The sequence below is a fragment of the Peromyscus maniculatus genome, chromosome 22 (genome assembly GCF_049852395.1).
Source record: "Peromyscus maniculatus bairdii isolate BWxNUB_F1_BW_parent chromosome 22, HU_Pman_BW_mat_3.1, whole genome shotgun sequence".
Taxonomy (NCBI): Eukaryota; Metazoa; Chordata; class Mammalia; order Rodentia; family Cricetidae; genus Peromyscus; species Peromyscus maniculatus.
In genome coordinates, this window is record NC_134873.1 from 4,197,329 (window position 1) to 4,218,090 (window position 20,762).

Sequence of the window (20,762 nt, forward strand, 5' to 3'; positions counted from 1 at the left end):
CTGAACTTGTCATCTGGCCACCTTGACTTCTCCAGTCCTGGGATGACAGGCTTGTAGCACCCAGGGCTCGGCAAATGTTCACCATTGAACCTTATCCCTAGCTCACCCCAAAGTGTGAGGACATCTAGTCCCCCAGATTACACTGTATCCATCCACCATGTGCTGCTCTGAGTGCTGCTGCCCAGTGGTGACCAGGCTATCACAGGTCTGCGCCTGCTGACCTGTTGGCATGAGCTGGGGCTGGTGGGGAGCAGGACTCCTGGCCTTGCTGGCAGTCTTGCCTCTGCCTGCTGTCCCTTCCCTCCCCCGCCCGCCACCATCCCCAGGCAGGCCCTTCCGCTGGCCGGATTACACAAGCCTCTGCCTGCGGCTTGCAGCCTGGGCTGTGGGCAGTTACTGGAAGGCCAGCTCCGCTCCAGGGCTTGACGGGGCGGTGGCCTTCTCCCCTCCTGCCCTTTGGTGATGATCCTTGTGCGATGCCTGCCTGCATTCCACCACCCTCCTGGCTGGCCTGGGGGCTCAGGTCTGGGGTCAGGGCATATTTGTCCTGTGTTTGACTGTGTGGGGGCTCAGGGCTCATCACCTCTAAGCCTAGGACACCCTGATCAGGGCTTTCCTTGGTCTGACCCAGCGGGAACTTCTGGGGTTCTTCTGAGAGACTTGGGGCTCCTGGCAGGCTCTGGGTGTCTGTCTGCAGAGGGCCTGACTGACCCTCTGCATGGGGCCACAGGGCCGGCCTTAGGCTGTTCTGCTCACAGTGGCTGGACCCAGTGGGTAGCAGCCATGCCATGACCAATGCCCATGGCCTCAGTGGGGCAGGAGCCACACCTGTACCTCCTGCCCTGACCCCTTCCCAGATGGAGGGACAGGAGTGGGAGAACCTTCACGGGCAGGCAGTTCAGGATGGCCTCTTCTGCCACGGCAGGACATGACGTCGCAGCTGCTGCTGTCAGCACCACAGAGTGAGAAGCCCACATAGCCGCCACCCGCCTGATGCTGGCAGTGGAGCCCACCATGGACGGGGACTTCCCTCCTCCGCCCGAGCTCCCGCCCCCCGGAGGTGGCATCCAGTTACAGGTGAGCCTTGTCCTTGATCTCACAGCCACCCCAGGGGACATAGTGGATGCTCTGATGGCAAGTCTGCCATGACAACCCTTGGAATTCCCTAGCTCCCTGTGACACCCTGAACAGGGTCCTGTCCCTGAGTGAGGAAAAGTTGACTTTGACCCTGGCCCGCCCACAGCATCCTCCCCTGAATCTCCTGCCCCACAATCTGTCTGCTTGTTTGTTTATTGTTTTGTTTTTGAGGCTGGGTTTCGGGTAACCCAAGCTGGCCTCAAGTTTGCCAGTATGGGAGGTGATCCCGAACTCCTGGCTCCACCTCCTGAGAGCCGGGGTGACGGTCGGTGTGCACCACCACACCGGGTGTCTGGTGCTGGGCATGGAGTCCAGGACTTGTGTGCCGCAAACAGCCCCAGTCCAGCCTTGCTTTTGGGTTCTTTGGGACAGGGTCTCACTCTGTCCCCAGACTGGCCTGGAACTCCCGGCAGTCCTGCCTCGGCTCCCGGCAGGGGCTGCTCTTAAGGAAGACGGCACCTCTGCCCTCTGTCTCCCTGTGCTATCACAGGCCCTGAGGATGCAGGACAGACAGACACAGGAAGGGTGGGCGGTCAGACAGGGTGAGCCATGTCATAGCGTAGTCCCAAGGGACCCAGGTGGGGACAGCTGAGACACTGAAGGACCAGGTAGGGCGGTGCTTACCAGTGTCCACACTGTGCCCAGCTGACACCACACGCTCCTGTGCGGGAGCAGGGAAGAGGAAAGGTCATTAATGGAGCCCCCACATTAGGGAGTCGGGGAGCAACAGCTGCTGACACCCAGGGTGTCGCTCACAGCTCAGAAACCCTGGCTGGAGTCCAGTACCTGTGGCCCGCGGCAGCCAGGCTGTGCCCGCTCCTGCCTCTCTGCTTGGCCCTCTGTGTTCCCCGCCCACTCTTCCTTCATCCACAGCCCATAATTTACTTAATTATTTCCCTATTGTGGGGCCTTTGGAGAGAGTCCAGTTTCCTCTGCTATAAATAGTGCCGCCTTCTCGTCCCTCCATCCGTCCCCATGCTGTGGTTCCCAACAGGAGTCCAGGGACAGAACCAGGGGCGGTGGGCTCTCAGTGCATGGCGCTGGGACCACCACGATGTGGTCCTTTATGGTGACATTCCAGGGCAGCATCAAAGCCCCATTAGGGATAGGAATGCTGGTCCCTTGTTGAAGAGGTCCTGGGTGAACCTCAGCTTTGCCCCAGAGTACCCTTGGGGCCTCAGAGCCTGGAACCACACCCCCAGCCTAGGCTACTCCCCAGCCCTCACTGGGGGAATCTGGGTGGGGCTCCACCCTGACCACGCCCCCAGCCCCTCACTGGGGATTCTGGGCGGGGCTCCACCCTGACCACGCCCCCAGCCCCTCACTGGGGATTCTGGGCGGGGCTCCACCTGACCACGCCCCCAGCCCCTCACTGGGGGATTCTAGGCGGGGCTCCACCCCGACCACGCCCCCAGCCCCTCACTAGGGGATTCTAGGCTGGGGCTCCACCCTGACCACGCCCCCAGGCCCTCACTGGGGGATCCTAGGCTGGGCTCCATCCTGACCACGCCCCCAGCCCCCTCACTGGGGGATCCTAGGCTGGGCTCCATCCTGACCACGCCCCCAGCCCCCTCACTGGGGGATCCTAGGCTGGGGCTCTGCCACCAAGCCTTGTCCCTCTCCCTTTCCAAGCATAGCCTCCTGGGATCCTGTTGCAAGCGACCCTGGTCAGCCCCGGGCCGGACACCCACACTCGGGGTGTCATTTGCTCCCTTCTGCTTTCTTTGCGACCCTCCATGGCTTCCCTCATGCTCATGGGGAAGCTGAGACACTGGCTGATTTAGTGATCTCCATAACCCCTGCCCTTTGCACTGGGGCCCTGCTTTCTTCCTGCTCTACCTGATGCCCCCTGTGTTTCAGAATCCACTCCTGCACTGTCCCTGGTGGAGCAGTTTTTCACCGGCCTCATATCCCACCTTCTCCAGTGAAAACCAGTAAGTATTCGGAGGGGCTTCACCCCAACTCTGCATGGCCAGAGCCACCCCATACAGTAGAGCAGCCAGGAGGACCCCAGAGCCTAGAGAGAGCGTGTTTGCAGAGCCCTGTGTCAGGACAAATCATCTGGGTCTGAAGTGGCAGAGGATGCTGGGAGAGGGCAGAGGATGCTGGGAGAGGACTCCAAGGCACCTCGAGAGTCCTGGGTTTGGAAGGCTTGGAAGGAGTTTGCCTGGGGAGCGCGCCCTGTGCAGACAGCTCAAAGCAGGTGTGGTCAGAGCTCTGCTCCTACGTGTTGCGAGCCTGCTCCTACGTGTTCGTAGGTGTGTGTGTGTGTGTGTGTGTGTGTGTGTGTGTGTACACGTGTGTGTACACGTGTGTGTGTGTACACGTGTGTGTACACGTGTGTGCCTGTCCATGTTATAGCGATAAATTCATGGGAGTCTGCTTAAAGGGCAAAGGGGATTTATTAGGAAAGAAAACGCACTGAAACAGGATGGAGACTCGCCCCAGGGTCCTGGGAGGCTGAGGTACTGCCCCACACTGCTCTCAGTCGGCCATCCAAGCCCATCAGAGAGAAGAGAGCGGTGTACAGCAGCTTAGGTCTCAAGGGTAGCCCGAGGCCACGCCCCAGGGGCAGGTACTTCAAGGTCATGGGTAGGTAGAGCAGTCACCTGCTACATCTCTAGGGGCGGGGCTTCAAGGTCACAGGTAGAACAGACATCTGCTTCAAGGTCATAGACAGAACAGATATTGACTACAACATGTGGGCCAGAAGTCAGTGCTGGGCATGTTCCTGTCACTCAGCACCTTTTCCTTTCCTTTAAACTTGAGACAGGGTCTCACTCTGTAACTCTGAACTCACTCTGTAGCCCAGGCTGGCCTGGAACTCACAGGGATCCACCTGCCTCTGCCTCCCCAGTGCTGGGATTAAAGGGTGGCTGTCACACCCAGCTCATTTATGGGTGTTTTGACTGCATGTATGTTTATATATGACGTGCATGCCATGAAGGCCAGAAGACAGTTTTGGATCCCCTAGAACTGGAGTTACAGATGGTTGTGAGCCACCATGTAAGTGCTGGGAACCTGAGTCCTCTGGAGGAGGAGCCGGTGCTCTAACCACTGAACCAGCTCTCCAGCCCCATCCATCTGGTGTTGAGATGGGATCTCTCACTGGACTGGAGCTCACCACTGTTTGGCTCTGCCTGTCCCAGTGCCGAGGTTCTCTGGGTATGTGGCCTCGCCTAGCTCTTCTGGGTGCAGGTCCTCTCCTGCAGGGACCGGGCTCCGGAATTTATTATGTGAGCTCAGCCTTCACATCATCTTGGCAAACCGCTCCAGATGAGAGGTAGAGGCCTAGGGATGGCCACTGTCCCTTTGCCCCAGGAGCCAAGGGGGACAAAGAGTTGGAGCTCCAACCGCCTCCTCCTCTGCCCCCTGTGACCTCCCCCCCAGGCTCAGTAGAGCTCACTGGGTCCCGCCCCCCTCACTGCAGGGCCTCAGCCCCCCCCACTGCAGGGCCTCAGCCCCCCCACTGCAGGCCTCAGCCCCCCTCACTGCAGGCCTCAGCCCCCCCCACTGCAGGCCTCAGCCCCCCCCCTGCAGGGCCTCAGCCCCCCCCACTGCAGGGCCTCAGCCCCCCCCCACTGCAGGGCCTCAGTCCCCCCCTCCCCACTGCAGGGCCTCAGCCCCCCCTCACTGCAGGGCCTCAGCCCCCCCCCCGCAGGGCCTCAGCCCCCCTCAGTGCAGGGTCTCAGCCCCCCCTCACTGCAGGGCCTCAGCCCCCCCTCACTGCAGGGCCTCAGCCCCCCCCACTGCAGGGCCTCAGCCCCCCACTGCAGGCCTCAGCCCCCCCCACTGCAGGGCCTCAGCCCCCCCACTGCAGGCCTCAGCCCCCTCACTGCAGGGCCTCAGCCCCCCCACTGCAGGCCTCAGCCCCCTCACTGCAGGGCCTCAGCCCCCCCCCCGCAGGGCCTCAGCCCCCCCCCCCCGCAGGTCCTCAGCCCCCCCCCCTGCAGGGCTCATTACTCAGGTGGGAGAGCGGCAGCTGTGACGGACAGGACAGACCGCTGCTGTTCCATTCACCCCTGCTCTTCACGGCCCCTGACCATTGAGAAACAGGGCAAGGTGCAGATGGACGGGGAACCAGGGCCTTGGGCCGTGCTTGTCGGGTGTAGAGTCTGAGGGCCGCGGAGGAGGCGCTGGCTGGCTAAGCTGTGCGTCTGTCAGGAACGCCTGGGCTGCATCCATGGCTGCCCAGCTGGGCGCCCGAGCCTGGAAGCCTTGAGACTGAGCTCCCGCACGCTGAGGGCGTACGGCCTTTTCCCCCTGCCCCACTCAGCCGCACGTCACTGCCCGTATTTTTGCAGACAGTTCGTGGGGTCCACCCCGTTCCTTGGTGGCCAGTCCTGCCCCGACACCAGATACCCCAGCACGGCCCCCGTCTCCAGCATCTTCCCCAAGAGCGGCGACTTCCCTCAGGTAACAGCCACCCCGTGTCCACTGCACAGGGCCCTGAGCCACGGCTGTGGCCACCCGTCTTCAGCAGGGCTGATGGGACAGGGATTCAAGGCCACTCTGGGCAGGAGGATCAAGCCACCCAGACTGGTCTTGGCATCCTGGGATGGAGGTCTGCTGTCACTGGCCTTTGAGACTTCGCCTTGGGGTTGTGTCTGGAGCTGACTTTTCCATAGCCGGGGAGCTGTATGAGGAAGGCTGAGGTTACCAGGGCTGTGTCCCACGGGGCCATCATCTGCCACCATGGGGTCTCATGCCCGCCTCCCAGCCTGCAGGTCCTGCTCAGGCATCCATGCCCTCTGTAGCATGTGCTGGCAGAAAAACTACCCACAGATCACAGGAAAGGGTCGGAACCATTCCCCATGGGTCACTAGGGCATCTGCCCCGCCAGCCCCTCTCACTGCCCCCCGGGGACTCACAGCAGCCAGCTGTCCCAGGCAGCGCCAGGGCAGCGGCACACGTGTGCCACCCCGTCTCTCCAGAAGTGGAGTGCGGTGTCATCAGGCTCCTCAGGACACAGCCAGGAAGCCACGTCTGTCAACTGCATCTCCTTGCTTCGTCTGCCTTCTGTCTTCGTCTGTGTGTCTGTCTCTCTGTGTGTTAGTCAGGGTTCTGAAGGACAGAAGCGATGGATGAACATATGATATATGTCATACACACACACATAGATGTAGATGCAGACATGTGGCCATTTAGTAGTGTGGCTTGTAGGCTGTGGTCTGGGTAGTCCTAATCCAACAGTGATTGTCTTCAGCAGTTCTCAGTCCAAGCGGGTCTCAGCAGCCCCAGTCCAGCGCTGGAGGCCTGGAGGATTCCTGGGGAACTGCTGCTCTCAGTCTGCACCGGAATCTGGGGGGTGGGCTCCCACACCAGTGAAGGAAGCCTCAGCCGCAGGGCAGATGAGCCGGCCAGCCAGAGCGGCAAGCAGGCGGGGAGCAAACGCTTCCTCCTTGTGTGGGCTGCTGCCAGAAGGTGTGGCCCGGGTTAGGGTCCAGTCAGGAGAGGCTCCCCCCCCCAGGTGTACCCAGCTGCTCGGGTTGGTTGTTCCAGGTGTGGTTGAGCTGGCAACAAGATCAGCCATCACACTCTGCTCTGTATTGTCTCCCTGTCTCGTCTCTGCCCTCTGTCTTCGTGTCTCTGTCTCCATCTCTTCTGATGCCAGAGCCCACACCTGCCTCCTCCCTGTGCCCAGAGCTCCCTTGGGCCAGTCCCCTGCCAGCTCTGCTCTTGTGGGCTGCTCCTTGTCTGAACCCTGTTTGTCCCACATACCTGGCGACATGGTGGCTAGCTGTCACCTCTCATGGCAGACGGCCATGTCCATCCAGAGGATGAGCATTTATTGAGCACCTGCTGTATGTGTGTCTTGCACACACTCTCCCCAAGATGCCTGTGCCCTGTCCACGGAAGCTTGGACCCAGGGGACTCTGTTAAACAACCGGTTGTGGGGCTGAGCTCGTCACCTGCCTCCACCTCCGCCACCTCTGCAGGCCGTGCATGGCCCGGAGTTCCATGGGACACGAAGGACAGACTTGAGCTGAGCGTCATGGCAGGACAGAGGGACATGAAAAGTGCTTCAGTGAGGGCCCTGAGCTGGGGGCCTCTCCTTCAGAGGGTCGAGAGCCCGGGGATGCCATGCTGCCAGCCCTGGACAGGGAGGAGGCACCGCCAGCCTACTGGAGATGCTGGGCTGGCAGGGTGCGGTGCCAGCCCCACCCACCTGGTATAGAGTTCCTGCCCTGCAGGCTCAGGCCTCTGTGCTCCGTGTGGACGGGTTCACCACTGCAGTGGGAGCCAGGAGTCGACAGAAAACCCAGCCCTGCCCGGAGCCAGCAGAGAAGAAACCCTCAGGCAGCTGGGAACTAACGCGAGCCCCCCAGTTTCCTGGTAGGAGAAGCACAAAGCGAAAGGAGATGAGCCCTGTGACTCCCCCTCCGAGGAGAACGTCTTCCTGCCGTCCTAGCTCAGGGAGCTAGGCAGGAGGATAGTCTGGGGTGTTCCTGGGCTACACCTCGAGATTCCGCCTCAAAGCACCAAGGAAAGAAATAGAAGAAACCCAAAGTAGTGTCCGTCATTCTGTCTGTCCCTTCCTCGTGGAGAGGAGCCTGCTGTGCTCACGGCAGCTTGGAAGTCGCCTCTGCTGGCTGCTGTCTTCTGCTCAGGCTCCTGTCCCTCTGCTGTGAGCTGTGGGTCCCCTCCCCCAGCACGGGGCCGGCTCCCAGGACACCTTCGACACAGTAGCAGTGGACTGACCCGTCTTTTCAGTGGTCACCCGGGCCCCGCGGAGTGTCCTGAGTCCCCGACAGTTCCTCCTGCAGCCCTGCCTTCCTTTCCGGCCCGCCCCGGCCCTCAGCCACCCGCTTCTGCAAGGGAAGGGCCCCCTGCGCCCCTGCTCCGCCTTCCATCTCCAGGTGGCATGGAGCCCCTGCCCCAGGGGCTCTGATATCCCTGCTGGAGGACCGGAACAGTTCCACAGACCCCTGTGGGGATAGCCCACCCTGGGCCGTGCAGGTGCGTGGGTGCTCGACGTCTGGTTTTGTCTCCATTCTTGAGTTTGTTTTTAAGTTGAGACATCATGTGATTCCAAAGCTACCATGTCACTCATCCCATGAGTTACCACCTCTCCTCCTCGGTCCCCAGCACCTAAGAATCCTTTTCCTGCCTTTGGTTCTCCTGCTCTGGACATTTGCTGTCGTGGAGTCCCACACTGTGTGGCCTTTCACGTCTGGGTCTGTCGCCATGTTCAAGTCCCTCCACGCTGGGCCACTGCCTTTCATGGCTGAGCAGCACTCGGTGTGTTGTCCGCTCACCTGCAGCACTTGGTCATTGTGTGACCGCCATGGATGACAAGGTTCCCACGGGGATCTGTCCCTGTGGTTCTTGGGTCCATACCCAGGCGTGCAAGCGCAGGTGACCACGGTGTGCGGTCAGTGGGAGCTTCTGTTTCGGGGTACAGACAGGGTTGACTGTTGCCTGGGGAGTGAGGGGTGCTGGAGGCAAGGGGAGGGATCTGCCGTCTAGCCACCTGCCCTCTGCCCTTCCTGGAATGCCCTGGGTCCTCAACATCCGCAGTGCCCGACTGGCCCTGCAGCTCCCCTGAGGCCACCTTCTTAGCCGTGGCTCTGTGCAGGGAGGACCAGAGCCCTGTGTGCACCCCAGGCCCCCCACTTCCCTCCAAGACCGTGTGTCTGGTAACGTGCTCGCGCCGCCGGCTGGTTGCTGGGAAGCTGAATGAGCTCACGCTCAGGAAGGAGCGGTGCCGCCGCCGCCTCCCGCCTCCCGCCCTGCCCGGGCTGCATCGACTGCTCGTAGGGATCAGAGGTCTGGCCGCTGCCTGCCCAGCGGTTTACCGGCATCTCAGAAAGGAGAGCCAGAGAGGGCGCTCGCTTACGGGAAGCCACGCCGACTGCTGCCACGCTAGAGAGGTGGGCTGGGGCCTGCGCGTGGAGATCCACAGCACTGTGGCCCAGGCTGTGCACAGGACTTGTGAGCCACGGGGCGGGGCTTGTGGAGAGGCGGGGAGTGGGCAGGGCGGGCACTGGGGCCCAAACCATTGGGAACCTGGCTCTCCAGCTGCGAGCCTGCCAGAGGCTGGTCTGCACAGCCCTCCCTGGCCACTCCCACCACCCGGTCACCAGGTGTCTCAGCTCCTTGTGTCTGTCCCTCCATCCCATAGAGACGTCTGTGGTTGAGTAAAAACTCAACCCTGACCCTGTGGGACTTCCTAGTAGCCCAATATTTCTGCTGGACTGGGTTGCTAGGAGTCAGGCCCAGACACGGGCTGTTCTAACAGGAGTGTTTTATTTGTTTGGTGTTTTTGGTTTTTGGGTTGTTTTTTTTTTCTTGGTTTTTCGAGATAGGGTTTCTCTGTGTAGTTTTGGTGCCTGTTCTGGAACTCACTCGGTAGCCCAGGCTGGCCTCAAACTCACCAAGATTCGCCTGCCTCTGCCTTTGAAGTGCTGGGATCAAAGGCGTGCGCCACCCCCGGTGCTGTTTTCTGTTTTTATTTATTTCAGTTTTATGCACACATTTGTCTGTGTGAGGGTGTCGGATCCCCTGGAACTGGAGTTACAGACGGTTATGAACTGCAGTGTGGGTGCTGGGAATCGAACCTCTGAGCCTTCTCTCCAGCTCCTACTTTCTAAATTTTAAATAGTTTCTGGTGTTTTTTTTTTTTGTTTTTGTTTTTAAAACAGGGTCCCATGTAGTACAGGCTAGCCCTGAACTCATTGTGTAGCTGAGGATGACCTTGAACTTCTAATCCTCCTGCCTCTACCTCCCATACCTGATGTATATGGTGTCTGGGATGAAACCCAGGGCTCTATGCATGCCAGCGCCCACTCTACCTCACAAGCCCAGCACCAATTCCTGTATTCTTTTTGTTTGGTTGCTTGGGTTTTTGTTGTTGTTGTTGAGAGGGGGGTCTCTCTACATAGCACTGACTGTCCTGGAATTCCTTATGTAGACCAGGCTGGACTTGAACTCTGCCTCCCGAGTGCTGACACTAAAGACGTATGCCACCGGCTTATTTCACTTTATATAAGACCAAAGTTTCATTGTGTAGCCCAGGCTGGCCTTGACTCCATGGTAGTGCTCCTGCCTCAGCCTCGAGTGCCGGGATCACACACGTGAGCCACCATGTCAGATGGACAAACAGCTCTGCCCTGGCCCCCCTGTGCGGCTAGCAGCCCTCCCTTTGATGTGGCACAGGGAACCCTCTGCTATTCCCGGCCTGGCCGCACAGCCCTACACCAGGTCGGCAGGGGGGTGGAGCCAAGGCAGAAGACATGGTGGGGTCAGATAAGGTGCAGGCTGCCCTTGTGAGGGACCCTCACGCCCACTGCTTCTACCAGATCCAAGAACCAGCCTGGGACCCCGTCCATGCCCTCTGGCCAGCCCTGCCGCCCACCCCTGGGCTCTGTGTCCTGGCCTGGCCCTGCCTGTCAGGGCCTCTTCACCCTACCCCAGCTCTCCCTCCTCCCAGCCTCACTGGTCTCAGCCACTCTGCCCTGGCCCTGAGTCCTCCTGGCCTCCTGAGCACCCTTGCCTGGCAGCCCACATGGCCTGGCCTCCAGGGGCTGTGAGGGCAGAGACCCCTCCCTGACACACCCTGAGTGCTCTCTCATGTCCGTCCAAATCTGACCTCTCCCTCTAAGAGGAGCGGCCTGGGGGGGGGGGGGACGGGGGGGGGGGGGGACGCTGACAGCTGTGCGTGATTATAGCCCCGTGGGGATCACACCTCTGTGCTGCATCCCTGCCTGCCTACAGGGGAAGGGTCTTCTCCCTCGTGGTTTGGCCCTGGGGTCTCCTGACACCCCAGCTCCTTCAGGGACATCAGGAAGGACCCCTTGTGGCCCTGGGGTGAGGAAGCTTGAGAGTATGGTTTGAGCGCCCTCAGGCCTCACACGTGGGTTGTTTGGGACTTGAGCTTTTTCACATCGGTTCGCCTGTCCCTGTCCTCCTGAAACCCCGCCCCCAACACACACACCACCATCACCACCACTACCACATACACACAGGGTCTCTCTGTAGCCCTGGCTGTCCTGGAACTCGCTCTGTAGACCAGGCTGGCCTCGAACTCAAGATCCGCCTGCCTCTGCCTCCCGAGTGCTGGGATTAAAGGCCTGCGCCACCACACCTGGCTGACAGTTCTTTTTCCATCAGAATTCACGCAGCTGTAAAGATGGTCCTTTCAGAGTACACTGACCTCCCACGGGAGGATCAGGAGTTCAGGGGTAGCCTTGGCTGCATAGAGTCTATTTATAGACGCAGGCAGGCCTCACCTCTATCCAGTTCTAGACCATCCTGTCTCCTCCAAGGCAAGTGTGTCCCTGTGAGAGGCGACTCCGTCTCACACCCGGCCCGGGAGCCCCGTGGGCTCTGGTGTCTGGTTCCCCATGAGCTCTGTGTCCTCAAGGTTCCTCCTGCTGTGTCCTGCTGGAGTCGGTCTCCTGTGCATGGCTGTGTGACACTCCTGCCTTGGACAAAGCGTGCTGTGTGCATTGCTGGGCGATGACTGGTTCACTGCTGTGGGTGCTCCTAGTTTCCCCACGAGTGTCTGCAAATGCGTCTGCTTCCCCAGGGTCTCTGGGCGTCAGCTCCCCACATCCTGGCCCGCACTTGGCGTTGTTGACTTTTGAGTCTAGCTGTCTTTGGAGGTGTTGACCCACTCTCATTTCTGTTTTACGTTTGCTGAGATAGGCTCTTGCAGTGTAGCCCAGGCTCTTCTCGCAATCCTCCTGCCTCAGCCTCTCAAGGGTGATGGCAAGCATGCTCCACCATGCCTGGCTTCACTTTGATGACTGGAATTGACACTTTGCTCAGTGCCTGCGCCGGGACGGGGGCTCCTGGGTAGGGCTGATGCTGCCAGGGTCACTGAGGGCCAGGCACAGGGGTTTGCTCCATCTGCTGCTTCTGGGGCCTTTGTCCTGGGTGGCCAAGGGTGTGAGAATCTAGAGAACCTGTGGCCCCCTGGTTCTGACAAGGTGGCCAGGGCTCTTTGTCCGTGGATGGGATACTGACGGCCTGGGATCCTGAGCCTCCTTCCCAGGAGCTCTGACGTTGTTGTTGGCCCTCTTCAGGGATACCTCTCCCTCTAAGAGGAGCAGCCTGGGGGGGGTGCGGGGGGGGGGGACGACGCTGACAGCTGTGCATGACTATAGCCCCGTGGGGATCACACCTCTGTGCTGCATCCCTGCCTGCCTACAGGGGAAGGGTCTTCTCCCTCGTGGTTTGGCCCTGGGGTCTCCTGACACCCCAGCTCCTTCAGGGACATCAGGAAGGACCCCTTGTGGCCCTGGGGTGAGGAAGCTTGAGAGTATGGTTGGATGAAGGGCTGAGGAGCTCAGCTTAAGGGAGGAATAGAAAGGCGCCCAGACCTCAGTTCCCTAGCTCAGCTTCCTACAGTGTCCCTCCAGCCCTGGGGGAGCCGAGGCTTCGTCCCCCACCCTCATGGGATGCCCCAGGAGTGGGGCCAGACCCGGAGCTGGGCCCAGCAGGGTGCGCCGTTGTTGACAGCCCTTCTGGGCCGATCCGCCCCCTACAGTAATTCTCCGCACTCTGCCAGTAACTGCCCTGACTTACCAGGCAGGCATCATTTCCTGAAACTCAGCCCAGCCTTAGGGGAAGTCGGAGCCGGTGACTAACCCTCATGCAAATGGGGCCGGCGGGACGCTGCTGCCTCCGTGCCCCACGGAGCTGCTGAGCCCGCTGCCTCCGCCCGCGGTCATGAGGCTGCGGCTCCCCAGCAGCTCTTCCAGGGGGACCCAGCGGCCGCCCAGCGCCCCACGCCCCGACCATGTCGCAGCTGCGCTTCTGGCTGCAGTTTGCCGCGCTCAACAAGGTAACCTGCCAGGGACCAGCAGGGCCACCCAGAGCCACCTGTGGCGCCCCTGAGCTCCCACAGGTGGCCGAGCTGTGGCGCGGGACCCCCAGCCCTGCCCACTCTGTACTTTTCTTGGCAAGTTTCAGTGAGCATGCCAGACTTTGTAAGCCATTGGTTTGGTGCTGGGGTAGTAGCCGGCATGGGGTGACTGGGGAAGGAGACACGGGGTAGGCGGCCAGAGCTGACCCAGCTCCCTCCACACTCAGCTTGCGTGGGGCCATTGCCAGCAGCTCCTCCTGGGCTACGGCAGAACTCGGTCTCAGGCAGGTCTGGTGGGATAGGTGGAGCCGGGAGCCGTCTCTCCTCTGACCTCCTGGTCCAGCAGGGGTTTCTGTGGTCCTTCTGGACTGAGGGGATGCCTGCTGTGTGACCTCAGAGTGGCCGAGGAAGATCTAGGGCAGCTCCTGCCGGTTCCCCTCCCCTAGCAAGTGGACCTCAAATGCTGCAGCCAGTAACCACAGTGGGACCTCTCAACCTCCTCATCCTGTGCCACCCAGTAGGTCTGTGCTCTTGCCTCTAGAGACCCAGCAGGGAGGAGATACATGGTATAGACTTTAGAGGGCCTCACTGGGAATCCCACCCTCAGAGCACCCTGCAGGGGAGGCCCAAGGGAGCAGGCATCCAGCCCTGACATTTCAGTGGCGGGGGTGGGGTGGGGTGGTGGTGGGGGGGGATGCTCACCAGTGTGGGTCTGTGAAGATTAGCTAGAGACTACTGAGATCTGGGTTCTGATGTGTCCTGGGGTATTGACACTCACATGTGAGCAGGACCTGGGCACCCTGGAAGCCCTGTGTCCAGATGAAGTGCTGTCCCCGTGCCCATGGGTGGCTGGGCTGTCGGGGTGGGGGGTGGAGTCGGGATGTCTGTCCTTACTGGCCTGTGGGTACGCTTTAGACTGGCATTGAAGGTGCTTCCTGTCACCCCAGCATGTAGTGGAGGTAGGATTGGGGGTCCAAGGCCAGCCGGGGCTACATAGTAAGTCTGAGGTCAGCCCGGGCAGTGTCTCAGGAAATTAGGGGTCCAGGGTGGCCCGGCTCCGCAGATCCCTCACTTCCCCTCCCTGTGCGGTGCACGTCACACTGGGGACCTTTGCTGGCACAGTGTACTCTAAACCATAATGGTCTGCTGTGTCTAGTGCCTCAGTTTGCCCTGTCTTTCTTTCTCCGTCCTGCGATGCCTCAGGACATCAGCTGTCCTACCCCATCAGGCCGCCTCCCCGGGCCAGCCTTAACCGACAGTTGGTTGAGGCCACTGTGGGAGTTACTGGGTTTGCCTCCCCTAGCCGCACTTCCAGAGGCGTCCAGGGAAGGGCAGAATGGGCCTGAGTTGCTTCTTGCCAATGGCTTTGCTGAACCTTGGTTTCTCGGGTGTGGGCCCTTGGGATCCACTGACTTGCTAGGATCATGTGCAGGAGGGTGCTGGTCACCCCGCTGAGTCCTGGGGAGCCCTGAGACATCAGCTCCAGTGCCCACCTCTGCCTCCTCCCTTGTCCAGGGCTGGGTTCTCCCAGGGGACTTTCTCACCTTACTGGAGACCAAGGGTTTCAGAGCTGTCCCAGGCTGCCCTACCAGGGTTTAGCTGGGTGCTGTGCTGGGGACATGTCTGTGGCTGCTGACTGACTGAGCCTGCTCCCAACACATGATGGGGCCCTCTCCTGCTCCCAACACAGGCTACCACCGCTGCAGTGGGGTCACAGGGCCCTGTGAGGTGTGGGTCTTGCGAAGCCCAGCCCCATAGCAACCCAGGTTCACTCAGGGCTCTCCAGGAAGCTGCCAGGTACCTCGACAGTTGCCTCCCCTTCCCCGGGTAACACCAGATGGCCCTGGCCTCCCTCAGCCAGGGGCTAACAATGGCAGCTGCCCTCATACAGTGGAGAGGGTGGGTACTCAGGACCAAGACTCCTGAGTCCAAGGAGATGTGCGTGCCCTGGAGAGTGGCCCTAGGGCGGGCTGGGCAGGCTGGGCCATTCTCGGGGTCTTCTGACCCTCCTGACCTTGACGCTGGGACCCCTGTCGTCCGGTCACTTCGCCTTCCTGTCTCCAGGGGCAGAGCGGGAGCCTTCTAAGCTGGGCTGGCCAGGTCCAGGGGCAGCCTCTCCGCCAGCACAGCCCCATTCTCCAAGCAGGTCTGCCTCCTCCGCAGACCGCGGCCTGGGGAGCCTGCTGTGCGTTCTGGGAGGGCGTGCTCGCTGTCAGGGCGGGGGTCAGGGTGTGTGTGGGGCTCCCCACAACAGATCACCCCGGCTCTGGTGTGGCCCCAAGTGACCTCCTGGCCTCCAGCCATGCCACAGAGATGCTCCCCAGTCCCTCAGGGCAGATGTCGGCAGAGGGCATGGGGGGCAGGGAGGTTGTGCCCCAGGCCAGGCTTCCAGGGACATCCATCACCCTGGCCCCAATCCCTTGTCTGACACTGGAGGGCAGGGCATGGTGACCCCAACCTGCAGACACTTTCAGGCCCCCGGGTGGGGGCGGTGGTGTGGCGGCTCATACCGGTCATCTTGGGAGGCTTCAGGGCAAGGATTGCCATGGATTTGAGGCTAGCCTGGGCTACAGAGCAAACGTAGGCTTATTGTGTTTGATCCGTGTTCTATATCGTCCACTCGTTTAAAGTGCACATTTCTGTGGTTTTAATATATTTGTATCTGTGTATTCAATGGCTTCTGGAACATTCCATCCCATCAGAAGAAATCCCATTCCCGTTCCCATCACCCCACTCATCTCCAGGCCTGGAACCCCTGAATCCATTTGTCATCTCTGGTTCCCCTCTTCTGCACGTTTTCTGTCAGAGACTGCACATTGTGGACTCTCGTGTCTGTCCTCACTGAGCACTGTCCTCAAGGCCACTCCATGTTGTGATGTGTGGGCTTCACTCCTGTTCACGGCTGTGTGATACTCCACTGTGTGGCGACACGGTCACTTGCCTGGACGCCCGTACACTGCCAGCCACGGCCTCACCCCTGCTTTCTTCTAGGACCCCTCATGCCTCGAGGACCTCTCCAATGCCTCCATCTTCTCGTCCTCTGTGGATTCCCTGTCAGACATCCCTGACACACCTGACTTCGGCCATGTCGACAGCCTCAATGAGGTGTCCACCATCTGGGACGTCAGCACCACCTCAGCCCCCCATGACAAGGTCGGCATGGCCGTCCCACCCCTCCAGAGCCTCTCCGGTGACGGGTGGAGCAAGGGAGGGCTGTGGCCCGAGCCCCTCCTCGGGGACCTGGGCTCTGAGGGTCTGTGCTGCCCTGGAGGCTGGAGAAAGTCTCCACCGCCCTGGAGGCCCGGCACGCACCCCGTGTCTCCAGATGACCCCAGTGGGCCCCGGGTGCTGAGCGCCCCAGCAGGTCACAGAGCCCAGGCTGGTGTCAACTTTGCTCTGTAGCCAAGGCTGACCTTGAACCCCTGATCCACCCCCTCAGCCTCCTGAGTGCTGGGGTGATGGGTGTGTGCCAATGTGTCTGACTCCAGAGGCAATTGGGTGACCAATTTTCACCCTAAGAACTCTGCCCTCAGTGGACCCCGGAGACATGCATGGCCGTCCCAGTGTGTGTGTGTTGGGGGGGGCTCCTGGCCTGGGTGGGTGGTGGTCAGTGACCCTGCTCAGCCCCTGTAGGGCCCAGGATGCCTCACAGGGAGCACCTGGCCTCATGTCCACTTAGCTGAGGCCCCTGACAGAGCACCCCACAGTGAGGCGGACGGTGTCTCTCAGGGGACCCTGGCTTCTGAGACTGACCTCCTCTCTCGGTCCACGCATTGTGGATGGGTTTCCATGTGGACAGCGCCCCAGAAATCAGCAGGCAGGTGACTGTAGGATGCCCAGGCTTCGAGGCGTGTAGGACACTGCCCAGAGAGCTCTTGGCCGGCAGGGAGTTTTGCCCCCCAGGACTAACGACATGTGTAGCCATCCCTCCTTGGGGAGCCCTTGGCATGGACAGAGCCTCACCCAGCCTGACCTGGTCCCTGATCCTAGGGATGCCAGGGTATCGCAGTCCAGGCCTTCCTGGGGTCTTCCAGATGGAAGCTTCTAGACTTTGAGAGTGTAAGTTAGGAATGCCCCAGAAGTCTCCAGGTGGGCGACCTTGATGGCCTGCAGCTCTGAGGTAAGGGCCAGCAGGACAGGCCTCCTGTGTGTCCCTCCCCTGCTGTGAGGAGCCGCTGCGGCCTGTTCCCTCGGAGATCAAGGCCACAGGGTGCTGCTCACCCGCCAGGGCCCCAGGCTGCTGTGGACCAGGCCTCCTATCTGAAACCCAACACCCTGCACTGCCCCAGCCGGCAGGCCTGGAGGCCAGCAGGCCGGAACATGACTCAGCCTTCCAGGAACCTCCACCAGTCTGTTTGGGTTTTTGTTAATTTAAGAAAGAAAAAAAAAAAAAGAAGAAGGAGAAGGCAGGATTGAGTGTGGACTTGTAACCTTCCCAGGCTTCCGCTGGCTTTCAACACCCTGGCTCTGTTCCCAGCAGAGCAAGGGACATGTGACAGTGACTGTCCCTGCAGTGCCCCAGGGACTCCTGTCCTCCCTCACGGATGCTGACCCTCCAGTGAGCCCCACAGGTCAGGGCTGAAGGCCTGCCTGTCGCCGTCAGGAGCAAGGGCAGGCAGGACCAGCCCCTGAGCGGCCCTCCTCACTCTGCCAGTCCCAGGGACGGCGCTCAGTGGGTAGAGCGTCCCCCGGCATGCACCGGTGAACCAGGTGTGGGCCATTCCTATAGTCCCAGCACTCAGAGGTAGAGGCCGGAGGATTGGGGTTTCAGGGTCCTTGGCTACATAGGAAGGTTGAGGCCAGCCTGGGCTACATGACCCTTATTTAAAAGTCCAGACAAACACAAAGGAGGCTGGGCCGCCGTTGGTTGCAGACTCTGCTCCCGGAATCTCCACCGTGGGCCACAACCGTCTCTAACTCCAGTTTCGGGGACCAGCACCTTCTGGCCTCCTTAGGCACTGCATGCTCACAATGCGCTTATGTGCATGTAAGGAAAGCACCCATACACGTAACATAAACAAGTCTAAAATCTATCCGTGTGTTTAGGTTGGGGGTTATTGAGAATTAGTTTGCAAAGGAGAGCCATGTCCCCTTAATGGCTACAGACTCCCTCACTGGCCAGGCCACACCGTCTGTCCAGCCTAGGGTCAGCACTGGTGGCCAATGCTGCCTGCCCTGCCCCCCCTTCACCGTCCATCTCTCCTTTAAAGGGCTCTGGTTTGTGGCATTTGGAGTGTGGTCTCAGTGTTGGAGACATTCTCACCTGAGCACCCACAGGGGAACCGTCACCCTGAGGAGGCCTTGCAGGGCCGCCCCTCAGCTGCTGGGTGCGGAGTGACTCCTGGGGACATTCGCCCGGCCTGCTGCGCCCAAGTCTGCATGCTGGGACTATTGGGCTGGCTTTTGCTGACTTTTCCTTGGTCCCCCATGCGCCACAGGGACACAGTCTGTCCTCAGCCCATCCTACCAGGGGCGCCAGGTCCCAGGTTGAGTGGGGGGCTTTGGCCCCTGAGAATGAGCAGCCCCTACCTAAGGACACAGGCACTGGCACAGGAGGCCATGACCCACCCTCCCCTGCTGTCCTTACAGCTGTTCCTGCCGAGTGCGCCGCTCTCTGCTCTGGAAGACCCAGTTTCCAGCACCCCGCTTCTCATCAGCTACCAGGTAAACTGGGTGGCCAGGTATTCCTGGGGATCTAGAGAGAGGCTCTGAAGGCATCTCTAGTGTGCTGGGCCCCGGGCGGCCTGCCCATTTTACAGTTGAAAAAACTGAGGCCCCACTTAGGGGCAAAGGTGGAGCCACCTCCACCCCACACCACTGTGCCGGGTGCACTGTGTGCAGCAAGGCTTCCCCAGGAGGAAGCTGGGTCACTGCAAGATAGGACAGACCCCCGAACTGTCCCACCTCCAGTCACACAGCCAGCCTGAGGAGGAGGAGGCAGAGGAGGAGGAGGCGGCAGAGGAACTGGGCCATGCTGAGACCTATGCGGACTACGTACCATCCAAGTGTAAGTGTCTGCGCCAGGGACAGCATGGAGACGCCCTTCCCTCGTCCGCAGTGACAGGTGTGGGGTGGACAGCTGGCATCCTGCCCCTTCTACCCTGCTGCTTACTGTGCGCCAACCCCTCTGTCCCCTCACCAGCTAAGATTGGGAAACAGCATCCAGACCGTGTGGTGGAGACCAGTACCCTGTCCAGTGTTCCTCCCCCAGACATCACCTACACCCTGGCACTACCCACCTCGGACAACGGGACCCTGTCCGCCCTGCAGCTGGAAGCCATCACCTACGCCTGCCAGGTAGCCAGCCCCGCCCACCCCTACCAGGCTCTTCAGGAGGGCACCAGGCATCCCAGGCCTGACCCGCCTCCGCTCACCCACAGCAACATGAGGTCCTGCTGCCCAGTGGGCAGCGTGCTGGTTTCCTGATTGGGGATGGAGCTGGCGTGGGCAAGGGCCGCACAGTGGCTGGCATCATAGTGGAGAACTACCTGCGGGGCCGGAAGAAGGCTTTGTGGTGAGCGCCTGCCTGGCCTGATGGAGCAGGTGGGGGGGGGGTAGAGCGGGACAGGCAGCGGCGCACCTGACCAGGCCTCTCCTCAGGTTCAGTGCCTCCAATGACCTCAAGTACGATGCAGAACGGGACCTGAGAGACATCGAGGCCCCGGGCATCGCGGTGCACGCTTTGAGCAAGGTGGGTGGGCCGTGCATGGCCAGATGAGTCCACCCCTTACTAAGAAGAAACCAGAGTAGTGGAGTCCCTGCATGCACCCCCGTCTGATCTGTGTCCACAGATCAAGTACGGCGACAATACTACCTCAGAGGGCGTCCTCTTTGCCACCTACTCCGCCCTGATCGGGGAAAGCCAGGCCGGTGGGCAGCATCGCACACGCCTCCGCCAGATCCTGCAGTGGTGCGGCGAGGCCTTTGATGGCGTGGTATCCCGTGGCCGGGGCGTGGATGGATGGATGGATGGATGGATGGATGGATGGATGGATGGATGGACAGACGGGCGTGGAGAAGGGTGCGGCCGAGGACTGGGGCCTGAACCGAGGGGGGGTGAATGAGAGGGTCTCAGCCTGGGAGGGGGCCACGAAGGGACCCGAGGCAAGACTGAGGCCTTGGGGTGCTCTGAGCAGCGGCTGGGAGCTCCCCACCAAACTAGGCCTGTGTCTTCACCCCCAGACTGGCACGACCCTTCAGAGCTGTTCTGATTCAGGGGGCTGAGCCCGGGGCAGAGCCTGCAGGCCGTTCTTACTCTGCGCCTCCTGATCTGGTCCTGGCGAGCCTGTAGGCGACCAGATCCCACAGTGTTGGGGGCCACCGGCTGACGGGGGGGGGGGGGGGGCAGAGCTTGTCCATGCTGGGGCTCCTCAGTGGGCAGCCCACAGCACCCAGGCCACAGTGTACGCCCACGGTGAGGGCTGCTGGCCCTACAGTGATGTGCCGGGGTGGTGGCCGAGGCCCACAGGGTCTGCGCTGCTGTGGCAGGAGCCTCTGCCCGGTGTGTTTTTTCTGTCCTTCTCTTTTTGGTGTTACGGTTTCCGTGTAGTCCTAACTGGCAGCTCTGCTGAGCCGTGTCCCCACCCCCTTGGTGCATGGTGTTTTTTTTTAGACAGGGTGTCCCTCAGCAGGGGCTGCCATGGCAGGCAGGGGCCACTTGGCCTGGCTTGTGTGGTGCTGAGGATGGAACTTGGAGCTTCCAGCCTGCTAAATAAGCTCCCACAGAGCAGCATCGTCCACCCCAGCACCTTTTAACGCCAACCAGTTATTCTGTGCTCCTCAGATCTCCAGCCCCTCCACATCCCCTCAGGTG

General features: G+C 60.9%; 1 protein-coding gene across 10 annotated transcripts in view; it reads left to right on the plus strand.

The window, feature by feature from the left end:
• Sbno2 (strawberry notch homolog 2) overlaps positions 1 to 20,762 on the plus strand; it is a 49,809-nt gene that overhangs the window by 19,427 nt on the left and 9,620 nt on the right. For 3 of the 10 annotated variants that reach the window (XM_076559094.1, XM_076559092.1, XM_076559093.1), the window contains exons 2-11: positions 926 to 1,077; positions 2,998 to 3,071; positions 5,442 to 5,553; positions 15,941 to 16,102; positions 18,539 to 18,613; positions 18,791 to 18,956; positions 19,092 to 19,246; positions 19,330 to 19,463; positions 19,550 to 19,640; positions 19,741 to 19,884. In XM_076559094.1, coding sequence (XP_076415209.1) covers positions 994 to 1,077; positions 2,998 to 3,071; positions 5,442 to 5,553; positions 15,941 to 16,102; positions 18,539 to 18,613; positions 18,791 to 18,956; positions 19,092 to 19,246; positions 19,330 to 19,463; positions 19,550 to 19,640; positions 19,741 to 19,884 — 1,197 coding nt within the window. In that variant the 5' untranslated portion in view covers positions 926 to 993. Of the gene's footprint in view, positions 1 to 925; positions 1,078 to 2,997; positions 3,072 to 5,441; positions 5,554 to 12,774; positions 12,929 to 15,940; positions 16,103 to 18,538; positions 18,614 to 18,790; positions 18,957 to 19,091; positions 19,247 to 19,329; positions 19,464 to 19,549; positions 19,641 to 19,740; positions 19,885 to 20,762 lie in introns of those variants that run through there. The other 7 variants (XM_076559095.1, XM_076559096.1, XM_006978208.4 and 4 more) reach the window with 5 other exon arrangements.